Genomic DNA, 19,581 nt, shown 5'->3' with positions numbered 1-19,581 from the left:
ATTGCTGATGAAGCAAAGAAACAGGCAAGACACAATCATAAACAGAACAAATAAGACCGGCTTATACTGAAGTAGAACTGATAATAAAGATACAAAACACATGAATCTTTATGTGAACTGAAAGATATAAAGTGCATGCTGTTGAAATATTAGGAAAAGTTAACAGAAACACACAAGAAAATGGAAACTTTAATGCATTTCTCTTAATCATCCATAGACCAAATAGTCAAAAACCCTAAGGTAATAGAAATAAGTAATTAAGGACATTGACTTAATAAGTATATATTGAGGTCCATAACCTATAGAGAATAATTATTTCCAGAACCCATGGAATATTGGCCAAAAAATTATAGTATAGTACGCATCCAAATATACATAAATATCTTAGGCAAAAATTTTATAGTCCACATTTTCTGATCGAAATTCAATAAAGAATAACAAAGTCTAAATTTTAAAATTTGACCATTTAGAGATTGAAATTATTTCAGTTAGTTTCTCCCAAATGTTTTCCCCCAAATCAGTGCATCAAAATAAGCAGGAAATAAGCCTAAGTACCATATTCCAGTCTTGCTCAAGAGTTAACAGACGTAAGTGTAAAGGAGGCCAAGAATTCCTGCCAAATTCTCCATTCCTTCACTGGGGCCAAAGTCTAGTACTATAGACAGTTTACAAGGCACAGAAACAGGAGAACAATATTTTTTTTTTTTTTTTGAGACAAAGTTTTGCTCTTGTTGCCCAGGCTGGAGTGCAATGGCGTGATCTCGGCTCACTGCAACCTCCGCCTCCCAGGTTCAAGTGATTCTCCTGCCTCGGCCCCCCGAGTAGCAGGGATTACAGGCGCCTGCTGCCACCCCCGGCTAAATTTTTGTATATTTTGGAGAGACAGGGTTTCACCATGTTGACCACGCTGGTCTTGAACTTCTGACCTCAGGTGATCCACCCACCTCAGCCTCCCAAAGTGCTGGGATTACAGGCGTGAGCAACTGTGCCTGGCCCAAGAACAATATTCTTAAATGGTTTTCTTGACAACCAGGCTGAAATTGGTGGGCCACTCTTCACGTGCATCCAGCAATTCCCCCTCTGTGAATGAAAAGCTCTTTCACAGGGCCAACCCACTGGAAAAGACCAAATAAGGATCTATTCCAACACTAAGTACAAACAGGCTAGAAAGAAAATACCTCACATTACACTGCACGACAGGAGGAGATCCCAGGGATTCACTTTACAGACTGTATTACACCAAACAAACCTGAGAAATCCAATGTCACTAAGAATTGTAAAAAATTTCAAAAGACCATGGTTTAGATTCAATGTAATTGTGTAATTCGAAATATGGAACAACTATTTAAAAATGTCATATAATTGTAGTCCAATATCAACACCAGGGAAATTGACATTGGTGCAATACTGTTAAGACTATAGACATTATTCATGAAACAACAGGTGCTGGAGAGGATATGGAGAAATAGGAATGCTTTTACACTGTTGGTGGGAGCGTAAACTAGTTCAACCATTGTGGAAGACAGGGTGGTGATTTCTCGGGGATCTAGAACTAGAAATACCATTTGACCCAGCGATCCCATTACTGGGTATATACCCAAAGGATCATAAATCATGCTACTATAAAGACACATGCACACATGTGTTTACTGCGGCACTATTCACAATAGCAAAGACTTGGAATCAACCCAAATGTCCACCAATGATAGACCGGATTAAGAAAATGTGGCACATACACACCATGGAATACTATGCAGCCATAAAAAAGGATGAGTTCATGTCCTTTGTAGGGACATGGATGAAGCTGGACACCATCATTCTGAGCAAACTATTGCAAGGACAGAAAACCAAACACCGCATGTTCTCACTCATAGGTAGGAACTGAACAATGAGAACACTTGGACACAGGGCGGGGAACATCACACACTGGGGCCTGTTGTGGGGTGGGGGGAGGGGGAGGGATGGCATTAAGTGAAATACCTATTGTAAATGACGAATTAATGGGTGCAGCACACCAACATGGCAAATGTATACATACGTAACAAAGCTACATGTTGTGCACATGTACCCTAGAACTTAAAGTATATAAAAAAAAGACTATAGACATTACTCACTTTCCACCAGTTTTTACATGTACTTGTGTGTGTGTTGTGTAGTTCTACACACTGGATTACATGTATATATTTGTGTAATCATCACCACACGCTATTAGAACAAGATACAAGATACATCACCACACGCTATTAGAGCAAGATACAAGATACATCACCACACGCTATTAGAACAAGATACAAAACTGTTCCATCATGAGAGAGAAGCTCTTTTTTACTATCCATTTATAGTTGGACTGCCTCCCTAACACTGTGCCTATCCTCTGGCAATCAGTCAATTGTTCTCCATCTCTATACTTTTGTCATTTTGAGGATGGTACATAAATGGAATCAGGTGATATGAAACTTTTAGAGATTGGTTTTTTTCACTACGTGAATCCACCCAAGTCACTACATGTATGAAAACGGTTTGTTCCTTTTCTCTTGATAGTAGTATTACTTGGTATGGATGTACCACAATGTTTAATCATTTACCTGCTGAAGGACATTTAGGTTGTTTCCAGTTTTAAGTACAAATAAGGCTGATATACACATTTGTATACAGGTTTTTATGTGAATATAAGTTTTCACTGCTCTGGAATAAATGCCCAAGAGGCAGTTGCTGGGTTGTATGGTAAATTCACGTTTAGCTTTATAAGAAACTGCCAAAGTATTTTCCAGAATGACTATACCATTTTACATTATCAACAGAAATGATGTATGATACAGTTTCTCTACATCCTTGCCAGCAATTGGTGTCATCACTATTTTTTATTTCAGCTGTTCTAATAGCGTGTAGTTTTAATTTGCATTTTCCTAATGGCTAATGTTGCTGAGCATCTTTTCATGTGCTCATCTGCCACCTGTATGCATATCCCCTTCAGTGATATGTCTGTTTATGCCTTTGCCCATTTTCTGATCAACCGTCTAAACTTTCTACCGTTGAGTTCTCAGTTCTTTACCTATTCTATATATGTCTTTAGTCAGGTATGTGGTTTACAAATATTTCCTTCCGGTGTGTAGCTTGTCCTTTCATCCTCTTAACAGGGTCTTTTGCAGAGCAAATATTTTTAATTTTAATGAAGTCTAACTTGCTCTAGGTCTCAAAGATTTTCTCCTGTTTTTTTTTCTTACATTTTACATTTAAGTTGTGATTTATTTTTAATTAATACAAGATACATGATTTAGGTTGATTTTTTCAGCTTATAGAAGTTCACTTGGTCCAGGACCATTTAAAAAAAAAAAAAAAGTCTCTTCTTCCGCCATTTAATTTGCATGTATTTTTAACATCAAACCCACTCATATCTGTCTTCAGTTCTGAGAAATTCTTTGACATTATCTCTTCAAATATTGCTTCTCTGCTATTCCCTTCCTTCTCCACTTCACACGTGGGAGCCTTTGAATCTTTCCTTCATGTCTCTTATCTTTCATTCTTTGTACCTCCTTATCTCTTTGTACTACATCCTAGGTTGAATTCCTCAGTATCAACTGTCCTTCAACTCATTCTCTCTTGAACTATGACCAGTCTAGAGTTTATCCCAAAGTATTTTTTACTTTAATAATTGTATTTTATATTTCCAGTACCATACTTTTAATTGGTTCTTTTCTAAATTCAAATTTGCTTGCTTTTGTTTCATAATTTCCTAGAAGTTAACCATGAATGTTATTCCTTCCTTCATCTGTTTGGTGATCTTAAACATATTTATTTGAAATTAATTTTCAGATTGCTTTACTATATTCTGTTCCCAAATTCATCTCCTGATTATTGTCTGTGTTTCTTGGTACTAGCTATCCTCGTGTGCTTTGGAATTTTAATTTGCTGAGCTCTTCTTGAATGAGAACCCTTGCTTGCTCTCTGCCTCCACTCACTGTCAGTGCGTTTACAGATATTGCCACCATCCTCCACCCTCATCCAAACAGAGCCCTCCAGACCAGAACTAGGTCTTACACTGACAGCTCAGGGTTCCTGTAATACTAGGGATAACGTAAATCCAGCCATGCCACAGTCAGGTCCTGGTTGCACTGCTCTCTCTATTCCTTGGCACCCCAGAAACACAACTTTAAATGAGCCACAGACCCAAGCAGCCTTGTTCAGCTTCTTTTCATAGGTATGACAGTCTCACCCCAGCTTCTAGTTTCTGTCATTTCCTCTGGTCCCCGTCCAGGAATGCAGTTCCTTTGGTCCCATACCCTCACGTAGTATTTCCCACTCTTTTTGACACCATGACATATGGAGAAAATAACAATATTTGCACAGTACACAGCTAGATGGATGAGACTGTTCCCTCACCCAGGAATGATTGGCTAAGGGCTCTGATCATCACCCATGCCCTGACTAGCTGCCCTGAAGCCTGAGAAAAATCAGTATTTCATACACTGGTAAACTCATCCACAGCATGCTCTAAGGACAGTAATACCCTAAAATAATGGACTCCTAGCACACTCTGCCTGTTTCTGTAGTTGGTTCTATTTCTAGTCCACCAGGATGCTTACCTTGTTATTAAAGTACAAATATGTTAATAGCATTTCATTTACTATTATTATGTATTTGGAGCAGAATATAGAATTTAAAGCATGAACTTGAAGGTCTATCACAACCATGCTTTTCCCTCTGTCGGAATGCCCTCCTCTCAACCTCTCTACATGACTTTTTCCTACTGCTCCCTCAGGTATCAGTTTAGATGTCGTTTAATCAAGGGAGATTTTCACGACTCCATTTTCACCCCCAAATGTGGGGTTAGATCTCCTTGTAAGCACCTGATTTTACATGTAATTGTATTGTATTGTTATTACCTATTTACCTTAAACAGAAAGGTCCCTGATGGCAGGAACTGCCCCTTTCACTTCTGTATTTCCAGATCTAGCACAGTGCCTGCAATAAGTACAAACTCAATAAGTATTTTCATTTCACCTATAACAGAGTTCCATGGTGGAGAGGATAATGTAATAGTGAAGATATGGAGCTCTGGAGTCAGAGATTGTTGGGTTTTAATACTAATTCTACCACTTATTATGTGACATAAGAAAGCTACTTAGTCTCTCTAAGTTTAGTTTCCTCATCTATAAAATGTACATTATAGTTCAACTCCTATCTCTGTTACTTACTAGTAACCCTGGGCAAGTTCCTCTCTTGATTTCAGTGCCTGCCCTAAGTAATGTTTTAAGAATTACACCAAAGGCTGGGTGAGTTGGCTCATGCCTGTAATCCCACCACTTTGGGAGGCCGAGGCGGGCAGATCATGAGGTCAGGAGATCGAGACCATCCTGGTTAACACGGTGAAACCCCATCTCTACTAAAAATGCAAAAAATTAGCCGGGCGTGGTGGTGGGCGCCTGTAGTCCCAGCTACTTGGGAGGCTGAGGCAGGAGAATGGCGTGAACCCAGCAGGCGGAGCCTGCAGTGAGCCGAGATCGCGCCACTGCACTCCAGCCTGGGTGACAGAGCAAGACTCCGTCTCCAAATAAAAAAAAGAACTACTTCAGACAACATCTATAAAGCCATTTGTTCTGTGACACCTTTTCCTGTTTCCTTGTTCCCACTTCATGCAGAAAAGGGAGGACCTGACAGCTCACCCTTGAGGAGTGCTGCTGACTGAACCATTTTCTAAGCCTAGGTGGCATCTTGGTGAAAGGCTTTCTCTGCCACCAGAGCTTTGTGTCCACAACTTATTCAGGCAAAGTGGAGGGCAATGTCAATAATAATTTGAAAAAATGATTTTATGTGTCATATTAAATTTACCTAACGAAATTTAATATACCTAAAGAAAAATAAAAACAACTAACTGCTGACTGGATCATGCTAACTCCGAAAATGTGAGAGGAGAAGAGAACATCTCCATGAAAATCCTTCTTTTGAGACGGAGTCTCGCTCTGTCACTAGGCTGGAGTGCAGTGGTGCGATCTCGGTTCACTGCAACCTCTGCAGCGATTCTCCTGCCTCAGCCTCCTGAGTAGCTGGGATTACGGATGGCCGCCAACATGCCCGGCTAATTTTTGTATTTTCAGTAGAGAAAGGGTTTCACCATGTTGGCCAGGCTGGTCTCAAACTCCTGACCTCAGGTGATCCGCCCGCCTCGGCCTTCCAAAGTGCTGGGATTACAGGTGTGAGCCCCCGCACCCAGTTGAGAGTCCATTTTAAAATGAAGGCATCTACTACATTTTGCTGTGTTCTAAACCCTACTGCTGGAAAGAGCATGTAAAACTAGAAGAGAATGCCGGTCAGATAAGAAATTCAAGTAGGGGAGAGGCAATGCAGCAAAGCACTTTAAAGTTCAAATTATAATACAGAGGCATAGAGAGGCTACTTTCAAGCACTACATTTTAAATATAATTATTTAATGAAGAACAGAGCCTAGTGACTGAGAGAAAATTAGAGCCATTAACTGATAAAGAAAACTAAAATTCAGACCAAAGGTTCTATAGATGGCAGAAGGAAATAATGCAAAAACCCTGGCATCCAACAGACCTAGAATCAAATCCTCACTCTGCCATCTCTCACTGTGCAACCTTCAGCCAGTAACAGCTCTGAACCTGAGCTTCCACCTCTGCAGAATGAGGATCATTACCCTCGCCTCCCAGGGAGATGGGAGGATCAAATGAGATTCCAGATACCAGCTATGAAGTGCCCAGCCCAGTGCCCAATGCATGGTTGGTGCTCAACAAACATCAATCCCCTCCCGTTCCCTTCCAGGTTGCCTTATTAGCAGGGATAAAAGGGTTTGGAAATTACTAAAAATCCATGTTCTCATGTCTGTAATTCACAAACTTCTAAGTCTATTTTGCAAGCTGATTCTCTGAGATGCACAGGCGCGAGACCTGGTGAGCACCCAGAGCTGGATCAGTGCAGAGGTGTGGTTCCAGGCCAATGCCTAGAAAGGCTAACCAGCCTAGAAGACACCTTGGGTGGCCAAGAGACCACCAGAAACTAGAGCAGCCAAAAAGAGAATGGATTACTTGAGCTTCGGCTCCCGTCCTTCGCTTGTATACTGCCAGCAGATGAGCCCGATCAGGTCCTGCACTCTGGCGCTGGCCATTGTCACTACGGTCATTGGCAGCAGTCTGTCCTGGCTCGAGTGCAGAGGGAGGTAGACATCGATCTTCTTGGTTGCTGTTGTACCTACATGACCCTGTGGACAGAACACACACATGAGAGCAAAGCACACTGCTAGTTATACAGACCCTACTGCTCTCCGGGCCTGTGGGCAGCACAGCCATTTTTCATCCTTGCTGTACAGACCTGCTGTGACCGTGGAATGGTCCCAAAGTGGAAACACTGTCTAGTTTCAAGGATTTTTTTTCCTTAAATTTTCATTTTATAATAAACTAATGGATCAGGATCTGCCAGCAGGAAGGTAAATGGGCACTACAACTAAGAGGAACACATAAGAGTGGTGAGCAGAGTTGATGTTTGGTGTTAGGAGGCTGGCTTTGCTACTAACTCAGTGCGTCCTTGGACCTTAGCACTGGGTGCCTCTCTAGCAACTGCCATGTCCCTCCTTGAGACAATGAGATGAGCTGCCTGGGAAGCTGCCATACTCTCCCAGGAAGGATTTAGGCCCGCAGCACTGAAACAAGTGCTTGCCTTCTCAGAGACTATGGGGGCTAGTTCCACCACGAAGTACATCTGTTTCCTTCAGTACCACACAGGTTCGAGGGCCCTTTGGTCCTCCATTATTGCCCTAACCACCAACCCCACACTGCTGGATATATCTCCACTCCTTCCCACACACCTACCACTCCTCCCGCCTGCGTCTTCCACTCTGCCCTCAAGAGCTCCTGCGCTAATCAGCAAACACCCATAAATCCTCAGCTGCTTTTTAAAATGATTTCCTCTACCTCTTGGACTTCACTGAACCTGCTGTTGAGGATACTGCCTCCTCTGCTGTCCTGTTAAAAGAGGACTGCTTTTTTTTTTTTTTTTAATAACCCCTGCACCCTCAAGGCATACAAGAGTAGGTATCCTAGTCCCTGCTAACACTTCCAATCTAGCACTTTCTCTTTCGTGAAAAAATCATTGTTCTCTTGAGACCCAGGCCATCCCATGACACCATCCTCTCCCCCTCCTTTTGTGTTTCTGTTATCCGCCAACCTTCTGGCCATTCCCCTCCCTCACAGAAGGCTTGCACGCTGGCTCAGTCTTCCTTCCCACCCATGCAATATGTTCACTACACAGAGTATATAGAAAAGGGTCACAGAAAACGAGTTCAAATCGGAACACTTGATTGTCCCTCACTCCCTCCTATCCCAAGTCACAACAACAGCCCCCCTTATTTTAATAATATGTGCTGCCACCACTAAGCCAGCTGCCCATCTCAATAGTCTTGATGCTTCTTCCTCCCTCACACTGCCTATCTACTCCATTAGGAAGTTCTAATGTCTCTACTTCAAAAATACATTTCAATGGGGAAAGTACAGTCTTTTCAACAAATGATGCTGGGACAAGTGGATAGCCACATGCAAAAGAATGAATTTGGACTCCTGCCTCATACCATATAAAAATATCAATTCAAAATAAATCAAAGATCTAGATGTAAGAGGCAAAACTATAAAATTCTTAAAAGGAAACAGGTGTAAATCTTCATGACTTTGGATTAGGCAACAATTTCTTTAATATGACACCAAAAGCATAAATAACAAAATAAATAAATTGAACTTCATTAAAACTAAAAACTTTTGTGCCTAGGCCAGGCGCAGTGGCTCACACCTGTAATCCCAGCACTTTGAGAGGCCAAGGCAGGGAGATCACTTAAGGTCAGGAGTTTGAGACCAACCTGGCCAACATGGTGAAATCCCCTCTCTACTAAAAATACAAAAATCAGCTGGGCTTGATGGCAGGCACCTGCAGTGCCAGCTACTGGGGAGGCTGAGGCAGGAGAAGTGCTTGAACCCAGGAGGCAGATGTTGCAATGAGCCAACGTCATGCCACTGCACTCCAGCCTGGGCAACAGAGGGAGACTCCGCTCAAAACAAAAACAAACAAACAAACAAAAAACAACTTTTGTGCCTAAAGGATACTATCAAGATAGTAAAAAGACAATCAAAAGAACAGGAGAAAATATTCACAAATCTTGTATCTCGTAAGGCTCTACTATCTAGAATACGTTAAGAAGTCTTATAATTCAATAAGAAGACAAAATTTTTTAATGGGCAAAGATTTGAACGACATTTCTCCAAAGAAGATACACAAATGACCAATAAACACATGAAAACGGTTTCATATCATTAACCATAATGTAAATTACTTATTACTCACTAGGGTGGCTATAATTTTAAAAAAAGCAAAACCTCCAAACAACAACCCAAAAAACCCTAAAAATAGCAAGGATTTGTGAGGATATGGAGAAACTGGAATCCTCAGACGCGCTGCCAGTGGGAATGTAAAATGATGCAGTCATTGTGAAAATGTTCAGCAGTTTCCCAAAAATGAAACATAGAATTACCATATGACCAAGCGATTACATTCCTAGGTATATACTCCAGAGAACTAAAAACATATGCTCACACTGAAACTTGGACAAATGTTCATAGCAGCATTATTTATAATAGCCAAAGAATGAAAACCACCCAAATGTCCACTAACTAATGAATGGATAAACAAAATCCATACAATATTATTCAGCCATAAGAAAGAATGAAGTACTGATACACACCACATGGATGTACCATGAAAACATTATGCTAAGAGAAGGAAACCAGACATGAAAGGCCACTACTGTATGAACCCATTCATATGAACTGTTCAGAACAGGCAAATCCATAGAGACAAAAAGATTAGTGGTTGGCAGAAGATGACAGGGGTGGGAAATTGGGAGGTATGAGGTTTCTTTTGGGGGTGATGGTAATGTTCTGAAATTGGCGGTAACAGTTCATAACATTGTTAATATATTAAGTACCACAGAACTGTACACTTTAAAATGGTTAAAACGGTAAATTTTATGTAATGTTTTATCTTAAGAAAAAAAGTGAAAAACATGTATTTCAAAACCATCTCACTTCTATCTCCACTGCCACCAAAATTACCATCAGGTCTCACCTGAACTATTGTTAACAGGTTCCAAATTATTCTACAGTACTCTTGTTTTATCCGATTTGTTCTCTATACACAAGTTAGATCTGTTTTTTAAACTCAGATTTGATCGCACTATATCCTGTTTAAATTCCTTCGATGAGTGGCTCCCAAACACCGTGAACAAAATCCAAACTCCTTGCAACATCCAACAAAGCGCCACATGATCTGGCCCCGTCTACCTCTTTAACATCATCCACTGCCACTCCCCCACCTGCTCATCAGACTTTGGCTACACCGGCCTTTTGGAAGTACCCTCAATATACCAGCACGTGTGCCTGTGTGTACCTTGCTTGCATTTCCCACTTCCCAGGGCTTAGCAGGTGCTGTTCACTGTATCTAGAGAGGCTCTTTTTCATGGCTTTGCATGCGTGACTCCTCATCCTCTAATGTGTGCCCTTGGGAGGTTACTTAATCTCTCTGTGCTTCTGTTTCCTCATATGTAAAATGAGAATGGTGGGACCTACCTATCATAAGACCCTTATGAGAATTATTATTACTTACTATTATTATTATTATACAAGGCTCAGCTGTCACTGTTAACACTCCTTTTGCAGTTATTCTCTCACACATGTCTTGTTCATTTCCTTCAGAGCGCTTAACAATTGAGATGATTTATTTATGTACATCTTTAGTGTATGCTTTCTCCATGAAGTTTCCTCTGAACTTCCTTGAGAGCAATGTTAATGTCTGCTTTGTTTACTGTTCCATACATAATGCCTGGCCCTGTGCCTGGCACACAGAAGACCCTGAGGAAAAAATCTGTTGAACTACAGAATGAATGTATGAATGACTCCAGTGCCCGCCAGGACACATGGTAGGAACTGAGTAAATGTTAGTTTTCTCCATCCCTCTTGCCCTTCCCCTATGGGTCCATTTCCTGGTCACAGATGAAAGTGGAGGGACTTGAGCAATCATGTGATTCCATCTTTAACTCTATAATTCTATCATTCTGAGGTGAAAAAGTTCAGTACAGGGAAGGGAAATTATAAAGTCAGTTTAAAAACATTTTTAGAGTAATTCCACTTTGCATATAACCCAGCATCCATCATTAGATCGACTGATTTTTTTTCCCTCAGCCTCATCTGTATGTTAAAAGCAACTACCAAAAAAAAATAATTCTCCTACATAATGCATGCACCCACACTCGCTCTCTCTCTCTCTTGCACGTGTGCACTCTCTTTCTGTCTCGTATGCAAACACACGTGGGCACGTACAGATTCCCTTGCATGGTTTTCAGCTCTGAAATAGTAATTTCAACGGCTAAAAAAGACTTCACTAAATAACAAGTGTTTTGGCCTTGTCGGGCAGGCAAAGGGTTACAGTGCAAACAGTGGGAATCTTTCTGGAGTGGGTTGATAGCCCTCATATTACCCTCCTTTTCAGACCCAGATCAGTTGCTTGTCATTGCTCTCTCTTTTTATTTCTTGTTATTCCTCTTCCTCCAGAAGCACTAGACTAAGGAGCTATAGGGATCACAGTATCTCAAGACATGAAGATTCAACGAGATGACAAATGTGAATGTCCTTCGTAAACTGTAAGGTGCTTTAGAAATGCAGAGCAGTATGCCAGAAAGGGCCTCTGTGTTGAAATTTGACCCATTTCTATTACTCAAGCCACATGAGGCCAAGGTCACATGAGGCCAAGAACGGGTACTGCAGGAACACTAATAATACTGACTATTGTAACAAGAGCTAGCATTTAGGCCAGGTGCGGTAGCTCACGCCTGCAATCCCAGCACTTTGGGAGGAAAAGTTGGGTGGATCACCTTGGGACAGGAGTTCGAGACCAGCCTGGCCAACATGGCAAAACCCCGTCTCTACTAAAAATACAAAAATTAGCTGGGTGTGGTGCCGGGAACCTTTAATCCCAGCTACTGAGAAGGCTGAGGGAGGAGAATCGCTTGAAACTGGGAGGCGGAAGTTGCAACGAGCTGAGATGGCGCCACTGCACTCCAGCCCGGGCAACAAGAAAAAAAAATGGGGGGTGGGTAGGGCTAGCATTTACTGAGAGCTGTTAAGTAAACTCTGCTAAATGTTTGCCTAATTGTATAATTTAATTCATACAATAACTCTAAGAAATAGGGTTCTATCATAACTTTTGTTTTGTTTTGAGACAGAGTCTCTCTCTGCTGCCCAAATTGGAGTGCTGTGGCACAGTCTCAGCTCAATGCAACCTCCACCTCCCAGGTTCAAGCAATTCTTGGGCCTCAGCCACCCAAGTAGCTGAGATTGCAGGCGTGTGCCACCACACCCAGCTACTTTCTGTATTTTTAGTAGAGACAAGATTTTGCCATGTTGGCCAGGCTGGTCTCGAACTCCTGACCTCAAGTGATCCGCCCGCCTCGGCCTCCCAAAATGCTGGGATTACAGGTGTGAGTGACTGCCACCTGGTGTAACCTTTATATTATAGCTGAGAAAACCAAGGCTTAAAAGGCTACAGTCATCTGCTCAACATCCAATAACCAAGGTGGAAGAGCCAAGACTCAAACCTCATGTCAGCCTGATTCCAAAGGCCCTACTGTAAACACCAACGCCTTCTTTCCCTGGACTTATTCTAAATGTAATCAGTTCCTGCTCTTCAAGGCTTAAAAATGGTCTCCCTCTTCTTTTCCCCACAAACCTGAGGAAAGCTTCGCCTGAGGAGCTGCTCGAAGAGAGCAGTTAGGAGATTGAGACTCCAGGAAACCCTGCCACTGTCAGTTGACTGAAGGGCAGTCACCACTGTTTAGGAAATGAGGACAGATGGTTATATGGTACTCATATGAGTACCACAGAGTACACTCCTCTATTTAAAGAGTACAGTACTCTTTACTATCCTCTATTTCATAGTAAAATAGAAAGTGGGGCAAAAGCTATCGGAATCAATATGACAGATACTTATTACATGAATGAAGCACTTTACCTTTTTAATCTTCTAATTCCATCTTGAGGAACTGATGATGGGAAAAGTGCCTTACACACTGAAATTACATATTTTTTAATAAGGAGAATGTCTTCTGAAAAAGCTCAAGGTGGTGGCAGTTAGCTCTATCCTAATAGTCCCTATGTTGCAATATTTAGAAGGAATCATCTAAAACATAAAACAATCCATCAACATAATAGAAAGTAATTAACTTATTTAAAAAAATGGTGACCGAAGGATTAAAAGTATTCATCACACATCAAGGCATGCAGTATTCCATAGATGTCTAAATATGAAAAAGCAACTAGAAATAAACAAAGATCATATCATACAGTTTCACTGCATGGCAATTTATGTGTTCCACCATACAGGACTGGGGCAATGGAGGCACATTTAGAGCACAGGGAAGCGGGCAACACAGAGAAAGTGTTGCCACAGGGAAACTGGCTTAGCTTTATGTTCTCATTCTCTCATGCATTCAACAAACACCAGCTGAAACATCATGCTGGGCTCCGAAGACAAAGTCCACTGACATACAATGCAGACCAGACCCTCACCAAACTGTTCTGCTGAAGGTCTCACTGTACAATGTCACGAAAGCTTTAAGAAAGGGAAAGTCTAGTCTGTCAAGAGAGCCCAGAAGCAACCCAGGCTAAAGGGGGCTAGTGAAAGCCTCTTAGATATAAAAATGTACTATCCCATCCAACAGAACCTTACCCAAGAAAAAGATGCTTATTGTATTTACCTACTATAGCAATACACCAAAAGGTGAGCAGGAGTTCCCTCTGAGACATGGGATTATCAGTGATTTTAATTTTCTGGTTTATAGTTTTCTGTATTTTCTATAATAGACATGTATTACTTTTATAATTAGAAACAAAATTATAAATATTATAAACAAAAAAAGGAGATAAAAAGAATAAGAGTACCATTCAGGGCTTAAAAGTTTTAGGTGAGGGAACGAGAGGATCGATTTTGAAAATGTAGCCTATGTTAAGGGATCAAGTAAGCATCATTAAGAACATACTATGTGCTGGCCGGGTGCAGTGGCTCATGCCTGCAATCCCAGTACTTTGGGAGGCCGAGGCGGGCAGATCACGAGGTCAGGAGATAGAGACCATCTTGGCTAACATGGTGAAACCCCGTCTCTACTAAAAATACAAAAAATTAGCCGGGCATGGTGGTGGGCGCCTGTAATCCCAGCTACTCAGGAGGCTGAGGCAGGAGAATGGCATGAACCCGGGAGGCGGAGCTTGCAGTGAGCTGAGATAGCGCCACTGCAGTCCGGCCTGGGCGAAAAAGTGAGACTCGTCTCAAAAAAAAAAAAAAAAAAAAGAACATACTGTGTGATGTGACAGGCTGTTGGAAAAAGTAAGTTGAAATGTAACTCAAAAAAAAAAAAAGAAAGAAAGAAAATGTAACTCAGGGCTGGGCATGGTGGCTCACACCTACAATCCCAGTACTTTGAGAGGCCAAGGCGGGCAGATCACCTGAGGTCAGGAGTCCAGACCAGCCTGGCCAACATGGTAAAATACAAAAATACTAAATATACTAAAAATACAAAAATTAGCCAGGCATGGTGGCACGTGCCTATAGTCCCAGCTACCCCAGAGGCTGAGGCACAGGAATCGCCTGAACCCAGAAGGAAGACGTTGCAGTGAGCCAAGATCATGCCACTGCACTCCAACCTGGGTGACAGAGTGAGACTGTCTCAAAAAAAGAAAAAAATATATATAACTCAGATACCTTACTATGGCAGGTTAAGTAATTTTTATCAAAGAAAAAGAAAAGGGCAAGACGCAGTGGCTCAGGCCTGTAATCCTAGCACTTTGGGAGGCCGAGACGGATGGATTGCTTCAGCTCAGGAGTTTGAGACCAGCCTGGGCAACACAATGAAACCCCGTCTCTACTAAAATACAAAAAATTAGCCAGGTGGTGGCGTGCGCCTGTAGTCCCAGCTACTTGAGAGGCTCAGGCAGGAGAATTGCTTGAACCCGGGAGGCAGAGGTTGCAGTGAGTCAACACCATGCCACTGCACTCCAGCCTGGGACAGAGCGAGACTGTCTCAAAAAGAAAAAGAGAAAAAAAGGTAATAAATTCACAATCAGCTGACAATTTGAAGTTGAACAACATTCTCCAGAGCAGCTCCTAAATCAGGAAATGCCCCCAAGGCAGGTTTGAGAATAGAAAAGTACTTCCTAGAGCAAAACTTTCTCAGCACAAATGCAACTCATGAGGAACAACTAGACTCAACTTCATATCCCACAGCCTCTCCCTGACCTGATGGCTTTGCAAATGCAGTTAGAATCTGAAATTTAACATATCCAACACCAATTTTCTTCTTCACTGGCATGTCTGTCATTCTATACTCTATCTCAATTAAGGCTTTCACCATCTACTCTGTCATGCAAGCTAGGAATCCTAATTCCTCTTTCTGTCTCACACTCTAACATCCAAACGCCTCTGAAATGCCTCCCAAATCTCTCTCCTTCCCATGTTGCCAATGCCCCAGTTCAGGCTTCGTCAGCTTTGTCATCTATCAGCGAGACCACTGCAGCATTCTCCAACTATTTCTTTATTTTTAAAAATCATTCTCTCTCCAAATCTTTCTTTCCTTATTGCCACCAATGTGATTTTTCTCAAATCACAGACCATGCCAGTCATGTGGAAACATATGATGGACTAGTGGTAGCATTCCAACTCCTTAGATGGCAGTAAACGCCCTTTGCGATCTGGTCCCTCATATCATTACTGATGTACACTGAACAGTAATTAAGAGCACAGACTCGGGGTCAGCTAGGCCCAGGTCGGAATCCTGGCTTTACCACTTCCTTAGCTGCCAGACCTTAGACTTTGGGCAAGTAACCTCACCTCTCAGAACTTCTATTTACTCACTTGGAAAGCAAATAAGATGTATCTAAAATGCCTGCCACACAGTCACTGATCAAGAAACATAGCTCTTCTTCTGTCCTTCAATTCAAATATCACCTCTTCCAAGAAGGTAGAAGCCCAAATAAATTCCCTCTTCTCTCCTCCCCTAACAATTTGATTTGCATAGACTTACAGTTTCACTTTTTTTCTGTAACTGCCCTCACCATCTCCTTCCCCACACTCTCTTATTCAGCTGTGAATTACATAAAGGGAAAAATAGCCTCATCCATTTTGTATTCTCCTAGAGCCTGGAACACAGCAGGGGTTTCATGATAGCTGGCTAAATCAAAAGGACCCCTCAGACTCTCCTTCAGAATGGACCCACTAGACCTACCAATTCCCTATCCCAGGTAGAGCGGCTGTACCTCTTCTACTTCCCAGATCCTGTCCTTCAGAACACTCTTTCCTCTCTGAAACATCCCCAGCACCTAACAAAGGGCCCGACATAGTGACTTACACATATTGATGGAATAAATCATTAATATTCTTTTAACACATGATTTAAACACTTGCATTATATTATAGCATATAGTGGTACCACCTATTCTCCCATTGTTAGAAATGGAAGCTGTTTATAATATTCCATTATTATAAATAATCTCATAAACATTTTCCTATATAGATGTGAACATATTTCTAGAAGTAGATTACTAGGTCAAAGAGTATGAATGTTTTGTAACTTGTGATATATACTGGAAAAGCTCGGTCTTTTAAAAAGTGTCTCTAGGCCAATTATGAAATATCAATACTATGAACCAAAGGTTATCCAATTAATAATTAGCTCATAAAATGGGAAAACTTAAAAATCTAAAATAACTTCTAATACACAGAATGTGAACAGATATAGAATTGAAATATATGTATTTGAACATGCAGATGAATTAAAACATTATCTAGAGCAGCTTTTTTCTTAGCTGATCCTATTAATTAAAATATACATTAGCTGCTTATCATAAAATTAATTTCAAAATCATACACCTGATAGTTTCCAAAGTAGGAGAAGCAGTAAGAATACAGATGGGATTCAGTTCAAAATAATCTTGAATTAAGAAATATCGTGCTATGTTTGTCAGCTTACTCCTTTTTGCCTGTGGACACGCCAAGAAAGCATCGTTAAAGTCTCTCCTCTCTCTGCCGTCCTAAGTCAGAGTCTCCTAAACAGCCCGAACAGCTGAGGAAGCTCTTCATTGGAGGGTTGAGCTTTGAAACAACCGATGAGAGCAAGAGGAGCCATTGTGAGCAATGGGGATTGCTCTCAGACTGTGTGGTAATGAAAGATTCCAACACCAAGCGTTGCGGGGGTTTTGGGTTTGTCACATATGCCACTGTGGAGGAGGTGGATGCAGCCATGAATGTAAGGCCACCCAAGGTGGATCGAAGAGTTGTGGAACCAAAGAGAGCTGTCTCGAGAAGATTCTCAAAGACCAGCTGCCCACTTAACTGTGAAAAAGATATTTGTTGGTGGCATTAAAGAAGACACTGAAGAACATCACCTGCGAGATTATTTTGAACAGCGTGGAAAAACTGAAGTGATTGAAATCAAGACTGACCAAGGCAATGGCAAGAAAAGGGGCCTTGCCTTTGTAACCTTTGATGGTCATGACTCCATGGATAAGACTGTCATTCAAAAATACCATACTGTGAATGGCCACAATTGTGAAGTTAGGAAAGCCCTGTCAAAGCAAGAGATGGCTAGTACTTCATCCAGCGAAAGAGGTCGAAGTGGTTCTGGAAACTTTGGTGGTGGTTGTGAAGGTGACTTCAGTAGGAATGACAACTTTGGTCATGGAGGAAACTTCAGTGGTTGTGGTGCCTTTGGTGGCAACCGTGGTGGTGGTGGATATGGTGGCAGTAGGGATGGCTATAATAGATGTGGTACTGATGGAAGCAATTTTGGAGGGTGGTGGAAGCTACAATGATTCTGGCAATTGCAACAACTGCCAGTCTTCAAATTTTGGACCCATGATGAAAGGAAACTTTGGAGGCAGAAGCTCTGGCAGCTATGGTGGTGGAAGCCAGTACTTTCCCAAACCACAAAACCAAGGTGGCTATGGCAGTTCCAGTAGCAGCAGTAGCTACAGCAGTGGCAGATTTTAACTACTGCCAGCAAACAAAGCTTAACAGGAGAGGAGAGCCAGAGAAGTGACAGGGAAGCTACAGGTTACAACAGATTTGTGAATTCAGCCAAGCACAGTGGTGGCAAGGCCTAGCTGCTACAAAGAAGACATGTTTTAGACAAATACTCATGTGTATGGGCAAAAAACTCGAGGACTATATTTGTGACTAATTGTATAACAGGTTGTTTCAGTTTTTCTTCTGTGGAAAATGTAAAGCATTCCAACAAAGGATTTTAATGTAGATTTTTTTTTTTTTTACCCATGCTGTTGATTGCTAAATGTAACAGTCTGATCATGATGCTGAATAAATGTGTCTTAAAAAAAAAAAAGGCTGGGCGCAGTGGCTCATGCCTTTAATCCCAGCACTTTGGAGGCCGAGGCGGGCAGATCACAAGGTCAGGAGATTGAGACCATCCTGGCTAACACAGTGAAACCCTGTCTCTACTAAAAAAAAAATACAAAAAATTAGCCGGGCATGGTGGTGGGCGCCTGTAGTCCCAGCTACTCGGGAGGCTGAAGCAGGAGAATGGCATGAACCCGGGAGGTGGAGCTTGCAGTGAGCCGAGATCGTGCCACTGCACTCCAGCCTGGACGACAGAGTGAGACTCCATCTCAAAAAAAAAAAAAAAAACGCTTAGTGTGGTGGCACATGTCTGTAGTCCCAGCTACTCAGGAGGCTGAGGTGGGAGGTTCACTTGAGCCTGGGAGGTTGAGGCTGCAGTGAGCTATGATTGAGCTCCCTGCCCTTTGGCCTGGGCAACAGAGCAAGACCCTGTCTCCAAAAGAAAAAAAAAGAAAAGAAAAAAAGAAATATCCGTATCAAGTGAGTTAGCTGAATTAAGTCTTATGGACGAAAGGCTTGGCTAGCATTGCTATTTAATATCAAGGTTTCCCAGTAATAAATTGAGTATCAGATCTAAACTGCTGCTAAGTGTTCAGTTTCTCTCCCAAGGAAAAGAAACAGAGAAAGGATAGACAGCTTAGCTTCTGCAATTAAAGAGACAAAAAGCAGGCAACATTATTCCATTAGTAACAACTGCACAAGCAGATCATTATGTGTAATTTTAATGCAGAAATAAATATATCAGTGTATCCAGACGATGTAACGATGCAAATTGATAAGAGTTATTTGCAGCCTTCAAAAGAGCCATTCTCTGAAAAGAATGGCTATAGTTCTATTCCATCAGTACCTTTAACCCAACTTCCTCAAGAAGGACCAAAGGATGCTATATTCTACCAATGGTCTTGTCTTTAATAACATAGTAGGTAGACTTGGTACAGGGGTCTCAAATGATCACTACTCTAATGATAATTAATGGACTTCATTTGATCAGAAGTAATAATCTCAAACAAAATCTGGCCTAAATTGGTCTAATTCGGGTTTTACTGGCTATGGGAAATAAAGAGGGTCGACACGAGGAAAAAAAAAAAAAACCCAAACACAAGAATTGTAACATTTTGATCTTAATAAAAT

The 19,581-nt window shown here is 41.6% G+C and overlaps 1 protein-coding gene and 1 pseudogene across 11 annotated transcripts in view; one reads left to right on the top strand and one right to left on the bottom strand.

Moving 5' to 3' along the window:
- The window catches only part of MAPKAP1 (MAPK associated protein 1), a 274,565-nt gene that overhangs the window by 144,865 nt on the left and 110,119 nt on the right, over positions 1 to 19,581 (bottom strand). For all 11 annotated transcript variants that reach the window (XM_063636008.1, XM_063636007.1, XM_063636012.1 and 8 more), the window contains one exon: positions 7,044 to 7,216. In XM_063636008.1, the coding sequence (XP_063492078.1) occupies positions 7,044 to 7,138 (95 nt within the window). In that variant the 5' untranslated portion in view covers positions 7,139 to 7,216. The remainder of the gene's footprint in view (positions 1 to 7,043; positions 7,217 to 19,581) is intronic.
- Positions 9,426 to 18,087, top strand: LOC129478241 (heterogeneous nuclear ribonucleoprotein A1-like; annotated as a pseudogene).

Source organism: Symphalangus syndactylus, chromosome 3 (genome assembly GCF_028878055.3).
Source record: "Symphalangus syndactylus isolate Jambi chromosome 3, NHGRI_mSymSyn1-v2.1_pri, whole genome shotgun sequence".
NCBI lineage: Eukaryota > Metazoa > Chordata > Mammalia > Primates > Hylobatidae > Symphalangus > Symphalangus syndactylus.
Note: the sequence above shows the minus strand (reverse complement) of the source record. Positions and strands in the feature narration are given on the sequence as shown.